This window comes from Coregonus clupeaformis, chromosome 23 (genome assembly GCF_020615455.1).
Source record: "Coregonus clupeaformis isolate EN_2021a chromosome 23, ASM2061545v1, whole genome shotgun sequence".
NCBI lineage: Eukaryota > Metazoa > Chordata > Actinopteri > Salmoniformes > Salmonidae > Coregonus > Coregonus clupeaformis.
In genome coordinates, this window is record NC_059214.1 from 20,122,897 (window position 1) to 20,140,990 (window position 18,094).

General features: G+C 40.4%; 2 protein-coding genes across 4 annotated transcripts in view; both read right to left on the reverse strand.

The window, feature by feature from the left end:
- Window positions 1–10,316, reverse strand: part of LOC121536816 (cordon-bleu protein-like 1) — a 52,735-nt gene extending 42,419 nt beyond the window's left edge. Inside the window, exons 1-3 of one of the 2 annotated variants that reach the window (XM_041844388.2) lie at window positions 9,913–10,316; window positions 9,595–9,681; window positions 4,683–4,742 (exon numbers count right to left, since the gene is read on the reverse strand). In XM_041844388.2, the coding sequence (XP_041700322.1) occupies window positions 4,683–4,742; window positions 9,595–9,681; window positions 9,913–9,953 (188 nt within the window). In that variant the 5' untranslated portion in view covers window positions 9,954–10,316. The remainder of the gene's footprint in view (window positions 1–4,682; window positions 4,743–9,594; window positions 9,682–9,912) is intronic. The other variant, XM_041844389.2, reaches the window with a different exon arrangement.
- Window positions 10,317–10,423: 107 nt separating this feature from the next.
- LOC121536815 (putative sodium-coupled neutral amino acid transporter 11) lies at window positions 10,424–16,354 on the reverse strand. 2 transcript variants are annotated; one of them, XM_041844386.1, is made up of 12 exons: window positions 16,202–16,354; window positions 15,963–16,086; window positions 15,446–15,520; window positions 15,218–15,352; window positions 15,011–15,076; window positions 14,744–14,850; window positions 14,571–14,650; window positions 12,172–12,242; window positions 11,799–11,960; window positions 11,574–11,686; window positions 11,315–11,446; window positions 10,424–11,225 (listed from the first exon to the last, which is right to left on the reverse strand). In XM_041844386.1, the coding sequence occupies exons 1-12, from the start codon at window positions 16,244–16,246 to the stop codon at window positions 10,947–10,949; spliced, it is 1,389 nt and encodes a 462-aa protein (XP_041700320.1). In that variant the 5' UTR covers window positions 16,247–16,354; the 3' UTR covers window positions 10,424–10,946. The 2 variants fall into 2 exon arrangements, with proteins under 2 accessions (XP_041700320.1, XP_041700321.1); XM_041844387.1 differs by having other exon boundaries at window positions 11,133–11,242.
- Between the last annotated feature and the right edge of the window lie 1,740 nt (window positions 16,355–18,094).

Below are 18,094 nucleotides of genomic sequence, written 5' to 3' on the forward strand. Positions count from 1 at the left end.
ATAAAATCCTGCAATGGTCTACCAATTAATTTTGGGCAATTTGAGCGTAATGTTGACTGGTTTTGTGTACAAACCCAGTACAACCCCAGTAATAAGCATTCAGTGGTATTTACGGTCAGTGTGTTGGCTTCAACTGCACAACAAAGACAAACCGTTATTCCCCGTTCTCTGGATGATGGCCACTGTCTGTTTTAGCCCTCTGAGGCATAAAGCATACCATCCACGAGACATAAAAGCCTTTGTATTCCCAAGAAATTACGAGCTCAGCAAATACAAGCTTGTCTTAAGGTCTCAATTACATTTCTTTTCAAGTTTTCATTTTCATACTGACCAAATTCAATGATTCCACCTCTCCATTACATTTGCTATGGTTGCTATGAGTGGTGTGGGTCCCTGTTGGAATGCCACTGACCTCTTCACAGAAACTACAAGGCCTGAGATGTCAGTGACAAGTCACTCAACACTGTGTGATATCTTTATCTACTGTATTGAATCTATCAAACAGCATTGTAGGTAATGCGACATTGCACAAATGTATAATCATTATTGCACAAATGCTGTATCATTAAATATTGAAAAGTTCTGCATTGAAAATGTATTAAGAAATGTGTTATTTTTCATATTAGTTCATCACATTCTATTGGCTTTCAGAGTTTAGTGAAGTGTTTGGTGTTTAAGGTGTAACCTAGTTCCTGGCCCAATTGGGAAGTATTTTCCTGGCTGAACAGAGAGTCTTTTATCCCTCAGGAAAGTTTCAAGGGGAAAGAATACTAGAACTCTGCAGGTTTTCGCTATGCTGAATCATCACCATACCTTACATAGTAGCTTTATTCCCCTTTAACTGCATCCAGTGAGGAAATCATAAACCTAGACCCTGACAAATGAAAACACTCCGTCACACATTGTAGAGGCCCGACTATTTGCAAGTTTCCATAATAGGTCTTCTGTTCTGAGTTGAAACTTTGCAGGAGTATAAAAGGATTAGGTCTCAGATAATATTTGGACAATTAATTAACATCACAGTAGCACAATTCCAAGTAGTTGAAATGGCAAACTTGGATTTTAAATTGCGGTATTAGTTTCACAAGTTCCTCTCCTCACAAGGAACAAGTTTGCCTCAAAGACCTATAACTTCTACCATGGAAAAAATGGGTGTTCAGCAGCTCATATTAGGGGTGTACTGCTGGCAGTATGCTACAATGTGGCACTAAACAATTAAAATAAGGTTATAGGGCAGTGTTTTGACTTGGACCCCAATGATTTCAGCTTGCGGCTATATTTTCCTCATTTCTATCTGTTGAAGAATTTGGCCCATCCCTCTCGCCATAACTTTCATCACTAAATTCAAAAGTGCAGCTGTGCCCTTGGACTGCCAAAGTGTCTGGAAACAGCTGTGGGCAGTCACAATACCTTAACCAATTCCACGCTTGGCTCCACCCCAAGGGAAGCCTGCCATGTGAGATCATGGTTAAAGGTGTGTCCCATTATCAGCACAGGCTTCACATAGCTGTTAGCATAGATCAGGGTTTCCCAAACGCGGTCCTCGGGACCCCAAGGGTTGTACATTTAGTTTTTTGCCCTAGCACTACACAGCTGATTCAAATAATCAACTAATCATCAAGCTTTGATCAGCTGTGTAGTGCTAGGGCAAAAAACCAAATGTACAACCCTTGGGGTCTCGAGGACCGAGTTTGGGAAACGCTGGTATTGAGCGAGGAATGTCACCTATAAAACACAAAAAACTGTCAGAAAATCTACACATCCTCCTCCTACACTCCTTTACTGTATACTGTAGGCCTGTATGTGCAGCTCTATTCATATAAATGCAAAGTTGCCAAGTGAAGAATTTCAAAATGAGACCAGATGTCATTTCAAACAGATGCTGCTGTGACAAAATGATACTCTTTCAGCAGATATTAAAAGGGAAACGTCACCGCTAGACACTATTTGGGGTGTTTTTCCAGTCTCCCTACATAATTATGAGTGATGAGAGGTGTTTCAGACATAATTATGCACCACAGTGGTATTTTTTAATTTTTGCGCCGGGAGAGTTCAACCAATGACGTGAGCCTGCTATCTGATCTAAAAATGAATGGAGTCTTGTTTTGTAGCAATTATTGTGGGCTTTGTGTTTCGCCGATTGCACGATCATGCTAGCAGCGAGTAGATATGCTTGTCCTTGTTCAATAGAGCCATTGGACTTGTCTCAACGATGTTCCTATCTGCCACGTCATTGCAGGATATCTAGGTTGACTCATTTTCCCTGGCTTTGTAAAGACTTCAGCCTGACAGGAGCCGTACTTCCTTGTCCAATTGTATTCCCACCATCAAAGGCGGACTTTTCACAACTGGGGGCGGTACTAGTTTCTACAGATTCACGGGAGCTGTTACCGTGCACGGTCTATCTGAGATTGGTAAATAATTACAATGGCTTCTTCTGATGATTCCTCTGTCCAAGAAGAGCTGGATGACTAAACATTTTTTTATGTTCTTTTACATGTACATAGGGATATACAGCCCTATTCATTTGAGCCAGAATTCACTGAGGAGGAGACAGCGAGAACAAGAATTGCAAGACCAGCCAACAGTGATGGGGAGCCATGGTCAGACTCCGACTGGTGGTGCCTATGCGGCTGTTGTCCAGCCATGCCGAAGAGGAACGTCTGTGCTGCAACGAATTAGATCGCCCACAGTTCTTACTGGATCATGTGTTTGACAGACCATCGAAGTTCCGGCGCACATATGGATAAAGGGGTGCTGGATATGTTCTTCAGAACCTCCAAGATCAACTGGTGGCAGCAGCCTAGACCAGCTGGACTAGGAGGGCAAATGACAAACGAGTAAATTGTTTTGCTGTCAGTAGCTAGCTAGCAATATCAGCTCTATTTTTCCACGAGGCAGTGTTGTTCAGTACAGTACAATTTTGTGATCGAGTCGGCCATAACGGGGCTTGCTAATAGCACAACAAGCCAACCTAGCCAAGTTGAGCTAGCTAGCTTTGTTTGCTATACCCAAAATGTACTGTAGCCTAACGTTATAGCTAGCTAGCCGCAGAAAAACTGGATAATTATTTGATGATGATGACGAAGAGTAAAGGAATGACTTTGGCTCTATGACTCATATTAGTCTTTGAGTAACTATATGTGTGTTGTAGCTAGCTAGCTAGCGAACTTGTGTCTGTGAGATGTGCAATATTCTGCATCATGCTGCTACATTAGAAATAGACAGTACACAACGATTACCCATCAAAGTCTAATAGCATTTTTGTCATTCTCTTACAGACAAAACTGCTTGATGACCTACAAATTATTTTTGGAGTTTGTTCTACGTGGGGAGAAGCTAGGCAGAGGACATCGAATCCCCTTGCCTGTTTGTGCTGTTGGAGCCATTCAAGCAATTTATCCCTCACACAATGATGGATACAAAAAAGTTTATGACTCAAGAGATGTGAAATGTCCCATAACAACAAACTCTCTTTGTGTCAAAGTGAACTCACTGCTAACCCCAAAAACACCATATGCAAGTATTCCCTTTGTAGAACTGTAGTATTTATTATAGGTGTTAGTAGTATATCTACTATATATATATATATATATATATATATCATACATTGCCAAAACTGTTCCTGCATACTGCTGTGTAAACTGCTGTGTAATCTCACCTCAGTCTCCAGCGCAAATAAACACTGTCTTGAATACAAGCAATGTCTACTTATTTGCTACATTGGACAGACTCATCTACTGTTTTATTGAAACATGTTTATTTACCAACAAATGAAAGTTGAAATTATACACCATCATTTGTTTTAGCAGTAAGAGTGTAGCTAGTTACTTCCAAATACGTTTCATGAATATCACAATGAATTGATCCAGAAGTTGTAAACATTTTATTGGTTTCTGATGCAGATGAAATCATTTAGTCACTTGTCAGTACACTTGTAATTTTATCAAACTCCATTACATACTGTACATTTGTACAAGAGCTAGCATTATCTATTCCACAATGCAGTTGTGCACATACTAGGCATTCTATATTATACTACAACATCAGTCTAACTGAATATGGATGTTGTGTTGGTTGAATGTTCCAGGCAAGGTCCTGAATGTTCTTCAGCTGGTGAACCTCGTCTTGTGTTGGGCAATGGCAGCTGCTGGTGAACCTCGTCTTGTGCTGGGCAATGGCAGCTGGTCTGGCAGAACTTCATGAGCTCCATGAAATTGGACTCACAGACTACACACTTAGGCTCTTGCTAGCCCCATGCAGTCTTTTCCTCTTCCGCATCAGATGATATTGAGCTTGAGCTTGTTCTCGGCTGAAAGCTTTCATCCAATGGGTCTACAGGATCTGTACTACTAAAGCTAGTGTCAAAGTCATCATCAGCAGCAGCAGGACTAGTTTGTACAACACACACTAGTCAGTGATTAGCCAACATTTTACTACTTTGTCTCCATCAATACACACTCAAACAAGGTACAGTACTATATCCACCCATCCCCCTCATGTCAATAGATAATGCATACTAACCTTCACACACACAATACACACCCCAAACAGACACCAGTCAGTTGATTAGTTGAAGTTGTAGCCTACTTTTAAATACACCAACTATGACAACAAGACACAGACCATGTTTATGCCTAGCTCCAGTACATTTATTTGCTCATGGAGTCAAGGTGACTTACACTAGTTCCTGGTGCTGAGCTTGATGTTGATGCCAGTGCAGATGTTGATGGGATCGGACTCTGTAAATAGAACACATAGGCCAGTCACGTTACCCTCTGCGGTAGCTAGTTAGCTAACGGTTAGATATGGTCCGGTAGGCTGTAGCTAACGTAACCTAATGTAGCTTGCAAAGTTACACATCACATTGTCAGATAGCAGCTGGCTATTTACATTGATTTGCTTTGGAATGTCTCGCTAGCGTATTATGAAAGCTAGCTAGCTAGATTTTAGTTTCGATAAACTAATGTAGTTCGCTAGCTAGTTACGTTAGCTAGATAAGTTACCTACGTTACCTCTGCTCAACTTCTTAGTAAGATAACCGGTGAAATGTTACACCAGCAGCCTGTGCTTGCTTGCAGTTTGCACATCAGGTAATGAGCACCACACCATGACTAAACTTTACAGTTGTCGATTCAAAAATAAAAAATAAAACGTTATTTGCCAGCTGACGTTCTGTGAATCAGTGGCTGGTCCAGTGAGTAACGTTAGCTACCTGTTGACACCCATTCTCAACTGGATCCACCTCGACAGGGGCGGTACTACGTCCTAAAATCGCTATGAATTCTAGATATTGTGGTTTGCGTACAACCAGGAAATGTAGATGGCCTGTTTATACCGATGAGATGCAGAAACGCTCGTATTTGTGTGTAGTGAGGAAATGATGACACATACAGTACATTCGGAAAGTATTCAGACCCCTTGACTTTTTCCACATTTTGTTACAGCCTTATTCTAAAATATAATAAATAAAAACAAATCCCTCAATCTACAGACAATACCCCATAATGAAAGAGCAAAAACATGTTTAGACATTTTTGCAAATGTATTCAAAATAAAACACAGAAATACCTTATTTACATAAGTATTCAGACCCTTTGCTATGAGACTCGAAATTGAGCTCAGGTGCATCCTGTTTCCATTGATCATCATTGAGATGTTTCTATAACTTGATTGGAGTCCATCTGTGGTAATTTACATTGATTGGACATGATTTGGAAAGGCACACACCTGTCCATATAAGGTCCCACAGTTGACAGTGCATGTCAGCGCAAAAACCAAGCCATGAGGTCGAAGGAATTGTCCGTAGAGCTCCGAGACAGGATTGTGTCGAGGCACAGATCTGGGGAAGGGTACCAAAAAATATCTGTAGCATTGAAGGTCCCCAAGAACACAGTGGCCTCCATCATTCTTAAATGGAAGAAGTTTGGAACCACCAAGACTCTTCCTAGAGCTGGCTGCCCTGCCAAACTGAGCAATCCAGAGAGCTCCAGAGTTCCTCTGTGGAGATGGGAGAACCTTCCAGAAGGACAACCATCTCTGCAGCACTCCACCAATCAGGTCTTCATGGTAGAGTGGCCAGACGGAAGCCACTCCTCAGTAAAATGCAGATGACAGCCCGCTTTGAGTTTGCCAAAAGGCACCTAATGGGCTCTCAGACCATGAGAAACAAGATTGTTTGGTCTGATGAAACCAAGATTGAACTATTTGACCTAAATGCCAAGCGTCACATCTGGAGGAAACCTGGCACCATCCCTACGGTGAAGCATGGTGGTTGCAGCATCATGCTGTGGGGATGTTTTTCAGTGGCAGGGAGACTAGTCAGGATCGAGGGTAAAGATGAATGGAGCAAAGTACAGAGAGATCCTTGATGAAAACCTGCTCCAGAGCGCTCAGGACCTCAGACTGGGGTAAAGGTTCACCTGCCAACAGGACCATGACCCTAAGCACACAGCCAAGACAATGCAGGAGTGGCTTCGGGACAAGTCTCTGAATGTCCTTGAGCGGCCCAGACAGAGCCCGGACATGAACCCGATCGAACATCTCTGGAGAGACCTGAAAATAGCTGTGCCGCGATGCTCCCCATCCAACCTGACAGAGCTTGAGAGGATCTGCAGAGAAGAATGGCAGAAACTCCCCAAATACAGGTGTGCCAAGCTTGTAGCGTCATCCCCAAGAAGACTCGAGGCTGTAATCACTGCCAAAGGTGCTTCAACAAAGTACTGAGTAAAGGGTCTGAATACTTATGTAAATGTAATATTTCAGTAATTTTTATTCATTATGGGGTATTGTGTGTAAACTGATGAGGGAAAAAATGTGGAAAAAGTCAAGGGGTCTGAATACTTTCAGAATTAACTGTATATGTTAATAACATATTAATGAACATATACAGTGAAAGAGCAGCTGTGAAATGTCCCTTTAAGTGACTTTTCCAATGGCCAAGCAGAACTAGACATACAATTATTTAGTCTAGGCCTTGGCTAACTCAGCAAATCCTCAAGTGAATTTCACTGTGTTCATAGAGCTATGTACACTATATATACAAAAGTATGTGGACACCCCTTCAAATTAGTGGATTCGGCTATTTCAGCCATACCCATTACTGACAGGTGTATAAAATCAAGCACACAGCCATGCAATCTCCATAGACAAACATTGGCAGTAGAATGGCCTTACTGAAGAGCTCAGTGACTTTCAACGTGGCACCGTCGTAGGATGCCACCATTCCAACAAGTCAGTTCGTCAAATTTCTGCCCTGCTAGAGCTGCCCCGGTCAACTGTAAGTGCTGTTATTGTGAAGTGGAAATGTCTAGGAGCAACAACGGCTCAGCCTCGACGTGGTAGGCCCACAAGCTCACAGAACGGGACCACCGAGTGCTGTAGCGCGTAAAAATCTTCTGTCCTCGCTTGCAACACTCACTACCGAGTTCCAAACTGCCTCTAGAAGCAACGTCAGCACAAGAACTGCTCGTCGGGAGCTTCATGAAATGGGTTTCCATGGCCGAACAGCCGCACACAAGCCTAAGATCACCATGCACAATGCCAATGGTCGGCTGGAGTGGTGTAAAGCTCATGGCCATTAGACTCTGGAGCAGTGGAAACGCTTTCTCTGGAGTGATGAATCACGCTTCACCATCTGGCAGTCCGACAGACGATTCTGGGTTTGGTGGATGCCAGGAGAACGCTACCTCCCCGAATGCATAGCGCCAACTGTAAAGTTTGGTGGAGGAGGTATAATGGTCTGGGGCTATTTTTCATGGTTCGGGCTAGGCCCCTTAGTTCCAGTGAAGGGAAATCTTAGTGCTACAGCATACAATGACATTCTAGACAATTCTGTGTATCCAACTTTGTGGCAACAGTTGGGGAAGGCCCTTTCCTGTTTCAGCATGCAAGTCCCCGCAGCAATGTTCCAACATCTAGTGGAAAGCCTTCCCAGAAGAGTGGAGGCTGTTATAGCAGCTAAGGGGGGACCAACTCCATATTAATGCCCATGATTTTGTAACGCCTCCAGCCTTTTGGGCATGTAGTGTATGTTTGTGTGTACTACAAACTGCCACTCTTGGATGAGGGCCTGTGTTTTGGCAGTGTCAGTAGTAGGATAACAAATGTAGCATGGCGTGGAGGGCCACATGTCTCCACAAGTCATTGCACTTGAAAAGCAGGATTCATTTTCAGAAGCAGTTATCTAATGGCTCCAAGTATGAGAAGCCACAAATAAAACTTGGACACGTGCATTTCCCCCCAACACAACAGCTCATGGAGAGAGTGGTTTTCATTTCCAAATTGCAGACTGAATTCTGTAGTCTGCTACTCTAGAATGCCTGAGAGGGGTTCTGCTGCCGATCTCCAAAATGCTATTATGAAATATCAAAGGGTCACTCTGAAACTATATTTATTTCCTTCAATAAATTGAATTGATGACATGGATGCATGAATGTATTTCAGCCTCAATATGGGAAAGTCAGTAACTGTGGAGAAATGGAATCTTCACATTAATTGCTATCAAGCCTTCAAATTCTCCATTTCACTTCTAATTAATATCACATTAAGTATGTAGCCCTCCCTTGCATGCCAAGGGAGTGAGCAGTGACTCTGTAAAAGCTTGCAAAGAACTTTGGAAACTCACTTCCCAGTTTAAGAGCAAATGCCTCCAACCAACTGGAATACTGTCAGCTGACATTATCTCCAAGCAACCGTTCCTGAACCAATTAAATGGGACATTACAAGATGTCACAGTCATCTTTGACTCTTATTTGATATTCAACATTAGGAAAGACACAGACACCTTCTGAAGGATCATTTTGGATCATCCATACAAACAATTATTTTGACCTGTATTGAGAAAAATTAAATAGCCAGACGTTGATTATAATGCACATGAGATGCACACTGGTTTGCCTCCAAAATGCTTCCCATCTCCTCAACATGTGGTCAAGGCAATTTCTCAGAACAACTCTGAAGGCAGGAAATGAGTGGAGTTCAAAGGTTACTGAAATGTCTGCAACTACTGTTACTTTAGTTACTACATGTGCTCAATATGAGATGGAAGAATGTAGGTTAGAGTTGATTGAAAGAGATGCACAAGACCCTCTGGTTGTGGACTATTAAATTAGTCAAACCCTTTGCCTTAGACATGCAATTATGTCACCAAATTGCAATTTGATTGCAACATGTGTCCAAAAATGTGTTGCAACACTATATTTTTGGGGGTATAGAATGGCATAGAATAATTGAATGAATTTAAGGAATCCCAGTTAAGACTGGGAAAAGGTTTGAACTGAAAAAGGGATTGGAATGACATAAGACTCCATGGGTTACAAAAGTCCCATATTTTCCAATTTATTTAATCTCAAGACGATCTCACATGTTTAAAAATTCCACAATAATGATCTAATATACACGTTTTTTGTCATATCCTCAACAATCTTTAGAAGCATTTCAGCACACCTCCAAATAATAATGACTACTTCTAAACATGACGTGAACAATAATGTATAGTAGGCTAGACTACAGTTGAGAAGAAAAGCTGTTGGCTGACAGTTCTCACACAGAACCCTCTAAACGAGTAAATACACGTAGAATTAATCCACATACCTTGAGCCAGAGAGCGGTCGTCCGGGAGTTCGTTGGGACACATTATCATCCATGTCTAGCTGCACAGGTTTAACAAAATCCCTCGGACTACCGAAAGACAAGCAAAACACACAATTATTCATATTTAATAACTAAAATTGCACAGGTTTACATCTAGAGCTGTCCCATCCGAATGCTTGCTGTGGTTGATCGAACACCTACTGACAATCAGGTCATAGTTTCGCAGGGTAACTTTGTTCTTTGTTGCCCGGCATGCAAAGTGGGACACAGGACAATTAGGATTTAATTAAGCTCATTATGTTACTCGTCATCTCTTACCATGAATGCCCCTGGCCCTCCACGCTGCTGTCAACTTTCATCAGTATTTATTTGGGAGAAGAAAATAAATTATACCGTACAAAATATACCGTGGCGTTGATTCGTTCAGCGATGCATTACGCTACTGTGCGTTCAAAATGAATTCTGGAACTCCCACTTCTATCTCCAACTCTTGATCCACACAACAGTCGGTCCTCTGTTCCAATATGCCGCCAGTACAACACAGTCTTTCCATCGTTTAGCCAGCAGTCTACATTTCAAAGTTGTGACACGATGCCTGCTACCAGCCCTGCTAAATTTTCTCTGCCAAATGCATACCAACTCCAAAAATCGACGCCGAAACGTATGGTTAGAGATTCAAATAACCATTCATGGGGCGTCGAATACCTCGACTCTTCTCTAGTTTTTCCTCCCAGCAGTGATTTAATCTATCCATCCCAGAGGGAATACACATACTTCCCTGTTTTTGAAATAAATTGAACAATGTAAATGTATGTAAATTTTTTATTGCAGGAGTCAATTCATATTATTTGTATTATTATTTTGTTTTACATCTGAAGTGAACAATTCGGGTTTACATTTATAATATTGAAATAGCCTAAATATTATAATCATGAAATTGCCCAAATAGTATGTATACATATTCCCTCTACCCATCAGTTGAAAATGCACTACCATTGGACAAACTTATATAACTACATTAATCTTCGAAGGGCATGACATCAAGGCAAGAGGGCATTAGGTGGCTTTGTTTTCAGTTTAGAATTGAACCTTTCTATAATAGTTTTATTTAGTTTGATTATGTTATAGCGACATCATGTGGTATGTTTCTCTAAAGTAAATACTTGCAAAATTCAAGGTGGAACTTTGTCTCACAGTCTGACATACAAATTGATAAATGTATTGCATATTGGCACTTTATCATTCACACATCAAAGTCAAATAGTAGCCTAAATTATGACACACACATTCATTGCAGAGGTAATAAATACAATGAGCATACAAAGTCATATCCAGTGTGTAACAACAATGTTTCATCTAGAATTCTGAGTTGAATTCTGAAAGAGTAGCTCAGTGGGTGGTGTGGGGGTTATGGAGAGGTTGGAAGTTGCGCAGTAAAACATCTCGGCACCATGGGAGCAGTCTTCGGGGAACATGACCGCCATTATCAAACCAGTTGTCATGACAAAGACACCAGCTATGAGGATGAGACAGGGGATGCGGTTTTCACCTTGGAACCAGTGCTCTGTTGAAAGCTTGAGGTAGCAAGCTGATGGAATGATGAAAATTAAAGGTGTGGCACTTACAACACCCTGGAAGACAAAAAACACTGTTTAAAAGATTACCAATGCAATTTTAGTAGAGAAATAAGTTACAACAAATCAAAGGACATCCAGCTTACATTCAACACCAGAACAATACCCAGACAGTCATAGGCCAAGGATAATGCTGTGCACACTGCAACTATGAGCAAGGTGACCGCCACATGGGCATGGTTGTTGAGAGACCCTTTAAAAAAAACATTGGATACCACCTACAAACATAAAAGAGAGAATAAGGACTTGATTTTTGCAGGTGATGTGCACTAAAATCAATGAACATTGAACACAACAAACTGTCCTGTGCCATATGAAGTGGCATGTGCATAAATAACGTCATACCTCTCGAGTCACAAAACACTCTAGAGGAAAAGTTGTTATTATACTGATGCCAAAACAGAAGCGACCAAAAGTAGCTAGGTCATCGTTCCCGCAGTAGTTTTCAAAGATATCACCTGAAAATATAGGAGGCGATCAGAAAAATGTACTCCTTAGGCAGTGTGTATAGGGATGCACTTGGGTCTAACACCACAAGATTGTTCTATGATTCTATGTGTTGTGTTTTACCTTGTGTGTACCCAGTGAAGGTAGCATAGCCAGTCACAGCAAACAGAATACTGACAATCATAGCCGAACCAACAGACATGTGGGTGACACAAGACCAGTTACTTAGACTCTGTTCCTTCAGAGACCCGTAGATCATAAAGCTGTTGTGATGGCAGATAAAGGCTATGGAACAAAGGGATATGGCAAAGTATTACAACCTATTGATAGTCCAAATTACATTTTTGTGTGATTGTTTTGTGTGGAGTTCCTCTATTATGAAACCTGATATCCATTATCATACAATATGACAGCGTACACATGTATGGGCCGTTTTGTCTCGGACAAGTATTTATTGTACTTTACACATATATAGTAGATGTAGTCGAGAACTCACCAAAAGACATAACACCAACGGCCTGAATCGCATTCCACCTTGCAAACACCCACGCATTTTCTGTAGGGGGACTAAGGACACAAAGTCATTGGATAAACATTTTGTTAGCCATTTTAACATTTTATAATTCTAGAGTAAGTTGCTTCAATAGTCGTTTAGTTGACTGAAATGTAAAATAAAAACAGAATGTGTTTCAGATTGGATTAGAGTATGATATAGCATATGAGTGAATAGATTATGACAGTGTTAAGTAATATAATGACATCCACTGTGCTCTTGACAAGATGTTACATTGTGTGTCTGCCTTTATTGATTTGTCGAAGGCGTTTGACACCGTGGACCATGCTGTGTTGGTGCAAAGTTTAAAATGTTGTGGTATTACTGGTCATGCTCTAGATTGGTTTATAAATTACCTATCAAATGGTACACAATGTGTAATGGTTGTAAATCTGAGTCCATAGAGTTGTGCTTAGGTGTTCCGCAAGGTTCTATTTTGGGCCCACTGTTGTTCATTTTGGATATCAACAACATTGGGGATCATATTGAAACAGCGGATGTTCATTTTTATTCAGATGATACTGTTTCAAGTGGTAGTAGTTTATCTTTGGCTTTTGAAAATGCCCAAAGAGCATTTAATATCATACAACAGAATCTTTGTGATTTGAAGCTGGTTCTGAATTCGGGTTTTAAAAAATGCAATGGTATTTTCAAATGCCAGGCATGTTACTAATCATGTCGTTGCTACATTGGATGGACATACTATAGAGCAAGTGAAAGTGTACACATATTTGGGAGTGTTGGTGGATGACAAGCTGAGCTTCACTGTTCATGTGGAGAACTTGATAAGGAAGCTCAAGCTGAGAATAGGTTTTTATTACCGGCATAAGGCTTGTTTTTCTCTGGAGGCCAGGGAGGAGCTGGTACAATGTACATTACTGGTGGTTTTAGATTTTAGTGATGTTATATATATGCAGGCCTCAAACACTACCCTGAGAGCACTTGATTCAGTATATCATGCGGCCCTCAGGTTCATTACCAATCAAAAACGTCTAACACATCATTGTGATCTCTACAGCGCCGTTGGCTGGTCGTCATTGACCTTGCGTAGGCTTAAACACTGGAATACACTGATTTATAAGGCCATACTGGGTAAAATGGCACTTTATCCCTGTTCTTTTTTAATCAGGTCAGTAAATAAATATCAATTACGGTCCCATTCTCATTCGCTTTTAACAGTACCAAGAATTAGAACAGGTCATGGTAAAAAATAGTTTTAGTTACTCAGCTCCGTGGTCCTGGAATTCTCTCCTGAACATTTTAAAATTTGATGATCTAGTCACGTTGGTGCAGTTTAAACACTTGGTCGATGTAAATATCATAGAAGAATGTAATTGTCTTTAGGACAGCTGTTTTTTAGTTATGACATTCGTGTTTCTTTACGTAATATGTAATTGTTGTACTGTATGTGTGTCTATAGTTTTGTTCAATGTTGTGTTAGTGTATGTAAGTTGTTTTGTCTGAAACTTTGTTCCCCCTGCTGCTGTTGGACCAGGTCTCTCTTGAAAAATAGATTTTATCGCAATGAGAAAAACCTGTATAAATAAAGGTTAAATACATACATATACATATATATATATATATTGTGATGTCACGAGAGGCTGTGTCCTGGAGGGACGGTACATCCCCCTGAGGTGGCTGCAAACCCAGACAGCTATGGCTCCATCTGCTGGTATGGTCGGGAACTCCACCCCTCTATGGCCAATCTTCCCACGCAGCTGAAACAAATGAGGAGCTGATGAGCTGAAGGTTTGGGAAGGGAAGAGACACACTGAGGGAGTGTGTGGGGGGTGAAGAGACACAGTCTCCAACCTGGGCTCTCTGGAGGACAAGAGTGCTGCACGTCCACTTCCATGAGGAATATAAGGATTTGGAGATACTTACCTTTGGGAAATACTCACCTTTGGATATATGCACCTGTGGAAATACGTGAGAGACATTTGGAAGGACTTTTTGCTGGGTTGGCCACTAGCTGCAACGTGGACTACAGTAAGGCTGGGGAAAAGTTATCTGAGCGAGTGAGAATTATGATTTTGGATGTGGAAGAGACATCCCTGAACTGTTAACCCTTAAAGAGCCACAAGAGAACAGAATTTTGTTATATTTTCGTTAATTTCCCAAGACCTATAATAAAATCCTTGTTTTGTTTGAACCTTGTCTCCTTGCACTACTTGAGCAATCCCGCTGAAAGCTGTGTAGCCTCTCGTGACGTCACAATATATATATATATATATATATATATATATATATATATATAAATAACAAAACAACAAAAACAAAAAAACAAAATATATATATATATATATAAATAACAAAACAACAAAATATATATATATATGTACATTTGTGGTCCTAGGGTAGATGCTCTGATGATAACAGTGATGAGGATGAAAACAGTCAACACCATGGACAGTAAGGACACCTGGAATCACATAGATAGATGCTTTAGCTCACAAATTACAGAATGAGTCAATGACTCCTTAAATAAATGTGACAATATGTGATTAAGTCTTACCTTTCCCAGCTTTGATATATTCCGGAAAAGAGACAAGGGTAATGTGAATAGAATAGTGGATACTGCGATGACAAAATGTCTCTCTGCAAGTATGTGGCCTGGTCCAACTGCAAATAGCATGTATGAAAAATATGAATGAGCAACATACAATAATAAATGTGGCCTTGGTGTTTGCACTAAATTCAGCAAAACTGTGACCTATCTTTTACTGTCACTGGATTATATGTTCAGATATATTACATTAAAGTACAATGTGCCATACAGTACCTCCAGGTAGTCTCTGAAATACTTTGGTCAATGTGTCACCAGTTATAATGTTGTAGCTGATCATAGCTGGGGAAGACACATACTGTGGTTATGTTACATTCCAAGTCCCATGTACCTGTATATCAGTTTGTATGAGACTGCTCAATCTCATAAAATCTTGGTTGTAAGTAGTTCTGATTTACTTTCAAATCTCCATTGAAGACTTACCTATGAAAGGGTATAGGAACTGCAATAAAGACAGAACCAGAAATCCAGTCATACCAAAAGTGCTACGTACAAGTGACTGGTAACTATTTGTCCCTGAAAGATTCCCTCCTTTTATCAACAAGATGATAGAGTAGTCTGCAGGGAAGAAACAGAACAACACCACAATGTTAGCTGTTAATTTTATCATAAAAGGGAGTTCATCACAATTGTCACCATTACAGAACCTACCTGTAATAAATGCTACCAAAACCAGGAGAAAAATGCCAAGGGGAAGGCCAGCCTGGTTCATGGAGTATGGCAAACCTGAAAAACAAATTAAATGACAGATCATGCAATTTTGTTATTTTCAGAACATACATATTATTAGTTTTCATTGAACTGACAGAAATAGTTGAGTCATACAATTTAGAAATAATTTTGGAAGTGCAAAAGAAGTCTTATGATGTCAGTGGTCATATGATGCAGAGGCCAACCACCCAGGGGCTGATCACTGTGGCTGAGGAAGCTCCTATGATGTTTTCTATTCCCAGGAGATCATGTGATCCTGCATGTTCCGAACATATATAACTTGCTTATCTTATTGGGTAAAATGATTGATCAACTTATTATACAGTAACTTGCAACAGGTGCTCCCCTCTCTAGATGGGTGTCAATTGCAACTATTGCCACCAGTAGGTCTATTCTGCTGTGCCACTGAAATACAAACATGATGTTCCCACAGTTCAATATATAAACACTAATTTACCTATTATTCCAGATCCTATTATCGAATTGATGAAATTAAAAGAGGCTGACATCATCGAACTTTTGGCTTCTCCTCCAACCACCTTTTGTGAAGCAAGCAACGGTTTCCCGTCGCCATTCTCAATCTAGAGTCAAATTAACACATTTTAACACAATTAACACATCATGTTGTAGAATGGTGGTAAACGTGAGTATCAATAAAAGTAAAGCTATTAGTATCATAGCAAGTCAGCAGCCTACCTGTTGAGCATCCCTGTCTCCACTTTCCTGTATTGATGTATTCATTTTTAATCCACCAAAATGATCTAAGTGTTTCCGTCAATATATTTTCTATCCGCATCTCTGCCATGAAATGTATTAACTTGGCAGAATGTTCTAAACTTTCCTGATCGGAGTCGGTGAAGTCCGCCCATGAAAAACGTTGTCAACAGCGCCCCTAAATGGCTTAGTAAAACACTGGGTGCGTTCCAGATATGTCTAGACAATTTCTGCGCTGGTTGCGCTGATTACAACATTATTATAATACTCATGTGGTTCATGAGACATGAAATATAGACCTGCGTTAAATTGTGTATCTGGAACGCGTCCAAACTATAAGCCGCATTCGACACACATACCCCGTCGAGTGAAGTGAGTTTTAAAAGATTAGTATCCAAAGTATTTCTTTGTTCAACTGAAGGAGTGAAAATACAAAAACGAACAAATCCTACACCAAATGGATAATATAATACAAATAGGCATATACCTCCTTTGGGCAAGACTATCACAGAAATTCAAAGAGTGCAATTAGGGACAATGGAAGTAATTACCTAAAATTGTATGTTGGGTCCTATTCAACATTTCTGATGGTTTTAAAGAGTTCATAAAGGTTTGGTCATGTGTTGATATCAATTGTTCCATTCTGAAAGAAATGTAGCCCACTGTACTTACCCCAGTGTGATCAAGTCAGCTGACATGAGAAGGCCTAAAAGGCTGGAGTCAATTTAGGTCAGACATGTTTAGCTTTTTCTCAGAAAGAAAGTCACATGTAGAAAAACAAAGCAGAAACACAAAATTAAACTCAACAAAAATGATTTGACTTCTGAAATAAAATCTGGTCAGTCTGTGGTATCAACAATACAAATGTGTTATGTATGAAGACTTGAAATAATATCAAAAGCAGTACTATGTGTTGTTAGGCTTCACTACTGTATGTGAGATAAGCTGTTATTCAGTTTATAAGAGTGTATAACATGACACCACCATCCAATGTTGGTACAGGAAAACATTAAAGCCTCAATCAGTTAAAGTATTTGAAACATTTAAAGCAGTTGAGATCACACTCATTACTGTACATTTCAAAGTTTCCCATCACACTCTTGCTTTCCTATAATGCATGGTGTGTTGCCCAGGATTGCATTAGCTAAGTCCGGGCCACATTATCTGGCTGGCACTCAGACAAACACTTGCTCTTTAGAGCACCATCCATCAGTGTCACTGTCTCTGAGCATTGATGTCCTAGAAATGACTGAACGTGTCAGTGTAGTTGCTGATGATTCAGAGAAGTGGGTAATGGTGGAAACTCACACACTGGCCAACCGTGCTATAGCAACATGAACCCAGCAATGTGCCCTGAATGAAAAAAGGCTCCTGGGAAAAAACATTTAACAGGGAAGTTTGTAAATGTCACAGAGTGGTTTGTTAGTCATCCATCAGCGTGGGCCCCTTTGGCAACAAAAGGAATTTACCCAGAAAACAAAACCTTTAGAGATTCATGATGTAATTCATATAATTGAATATAATTAAAAAGTAGTGTTACTGTAATTTACCCAAATTTGAGTTTAACCAACACATTTTACCCAATTGGTAACACCAATCTATATGTGCTCCCTTCTTTAACTATTTCCCTCACAGTCACACATCTCCAGTCAGGATCAGACTTAACCAATCCTCTGATGTTGAAGGGAGAACTACCAAGACGTTCAATAACACTGTTTTCTCTGAAAATACAGAGTTGATGGTTGCTGTACTTCAGTACATGGAAGAATGAGGTACACAAAGCAGCCCATTGGATTTCATTCTGTTTGATCCCTGAACAGTGCTGCCTGCAGCCCCTAGGTGTCATCAGAAAACGTGGAGGTCTGGGAGTATTTT

What these genes read in the sequence shown, in the direction of transcription:
- LOC121536815 (XM_041844386.1), bottom strand. Translation starts at nt 16,246, where the DNA reads ATGAATACATCAATACAGGAAAGTGGAGACAGGGATGCTCAACAG. An exon ending in AATAGGATCTGGAATAATAG is followed by an intron (nt 15,521 to 15,962) that starts GTAAATTAGTGT and finishes TTTGTTTTTCAG; the next exon opens with GTTTGCCATACTCCATGAAC. An exon ending in ATTTCAGAGACTACCTGGAG is followed by an intron (nt 14,851 to 15,010) that starts GTACTGTATGGC and finishes TGCTATTTGCAG; the next exon opens with TTGGACCAGGCCACATACTT.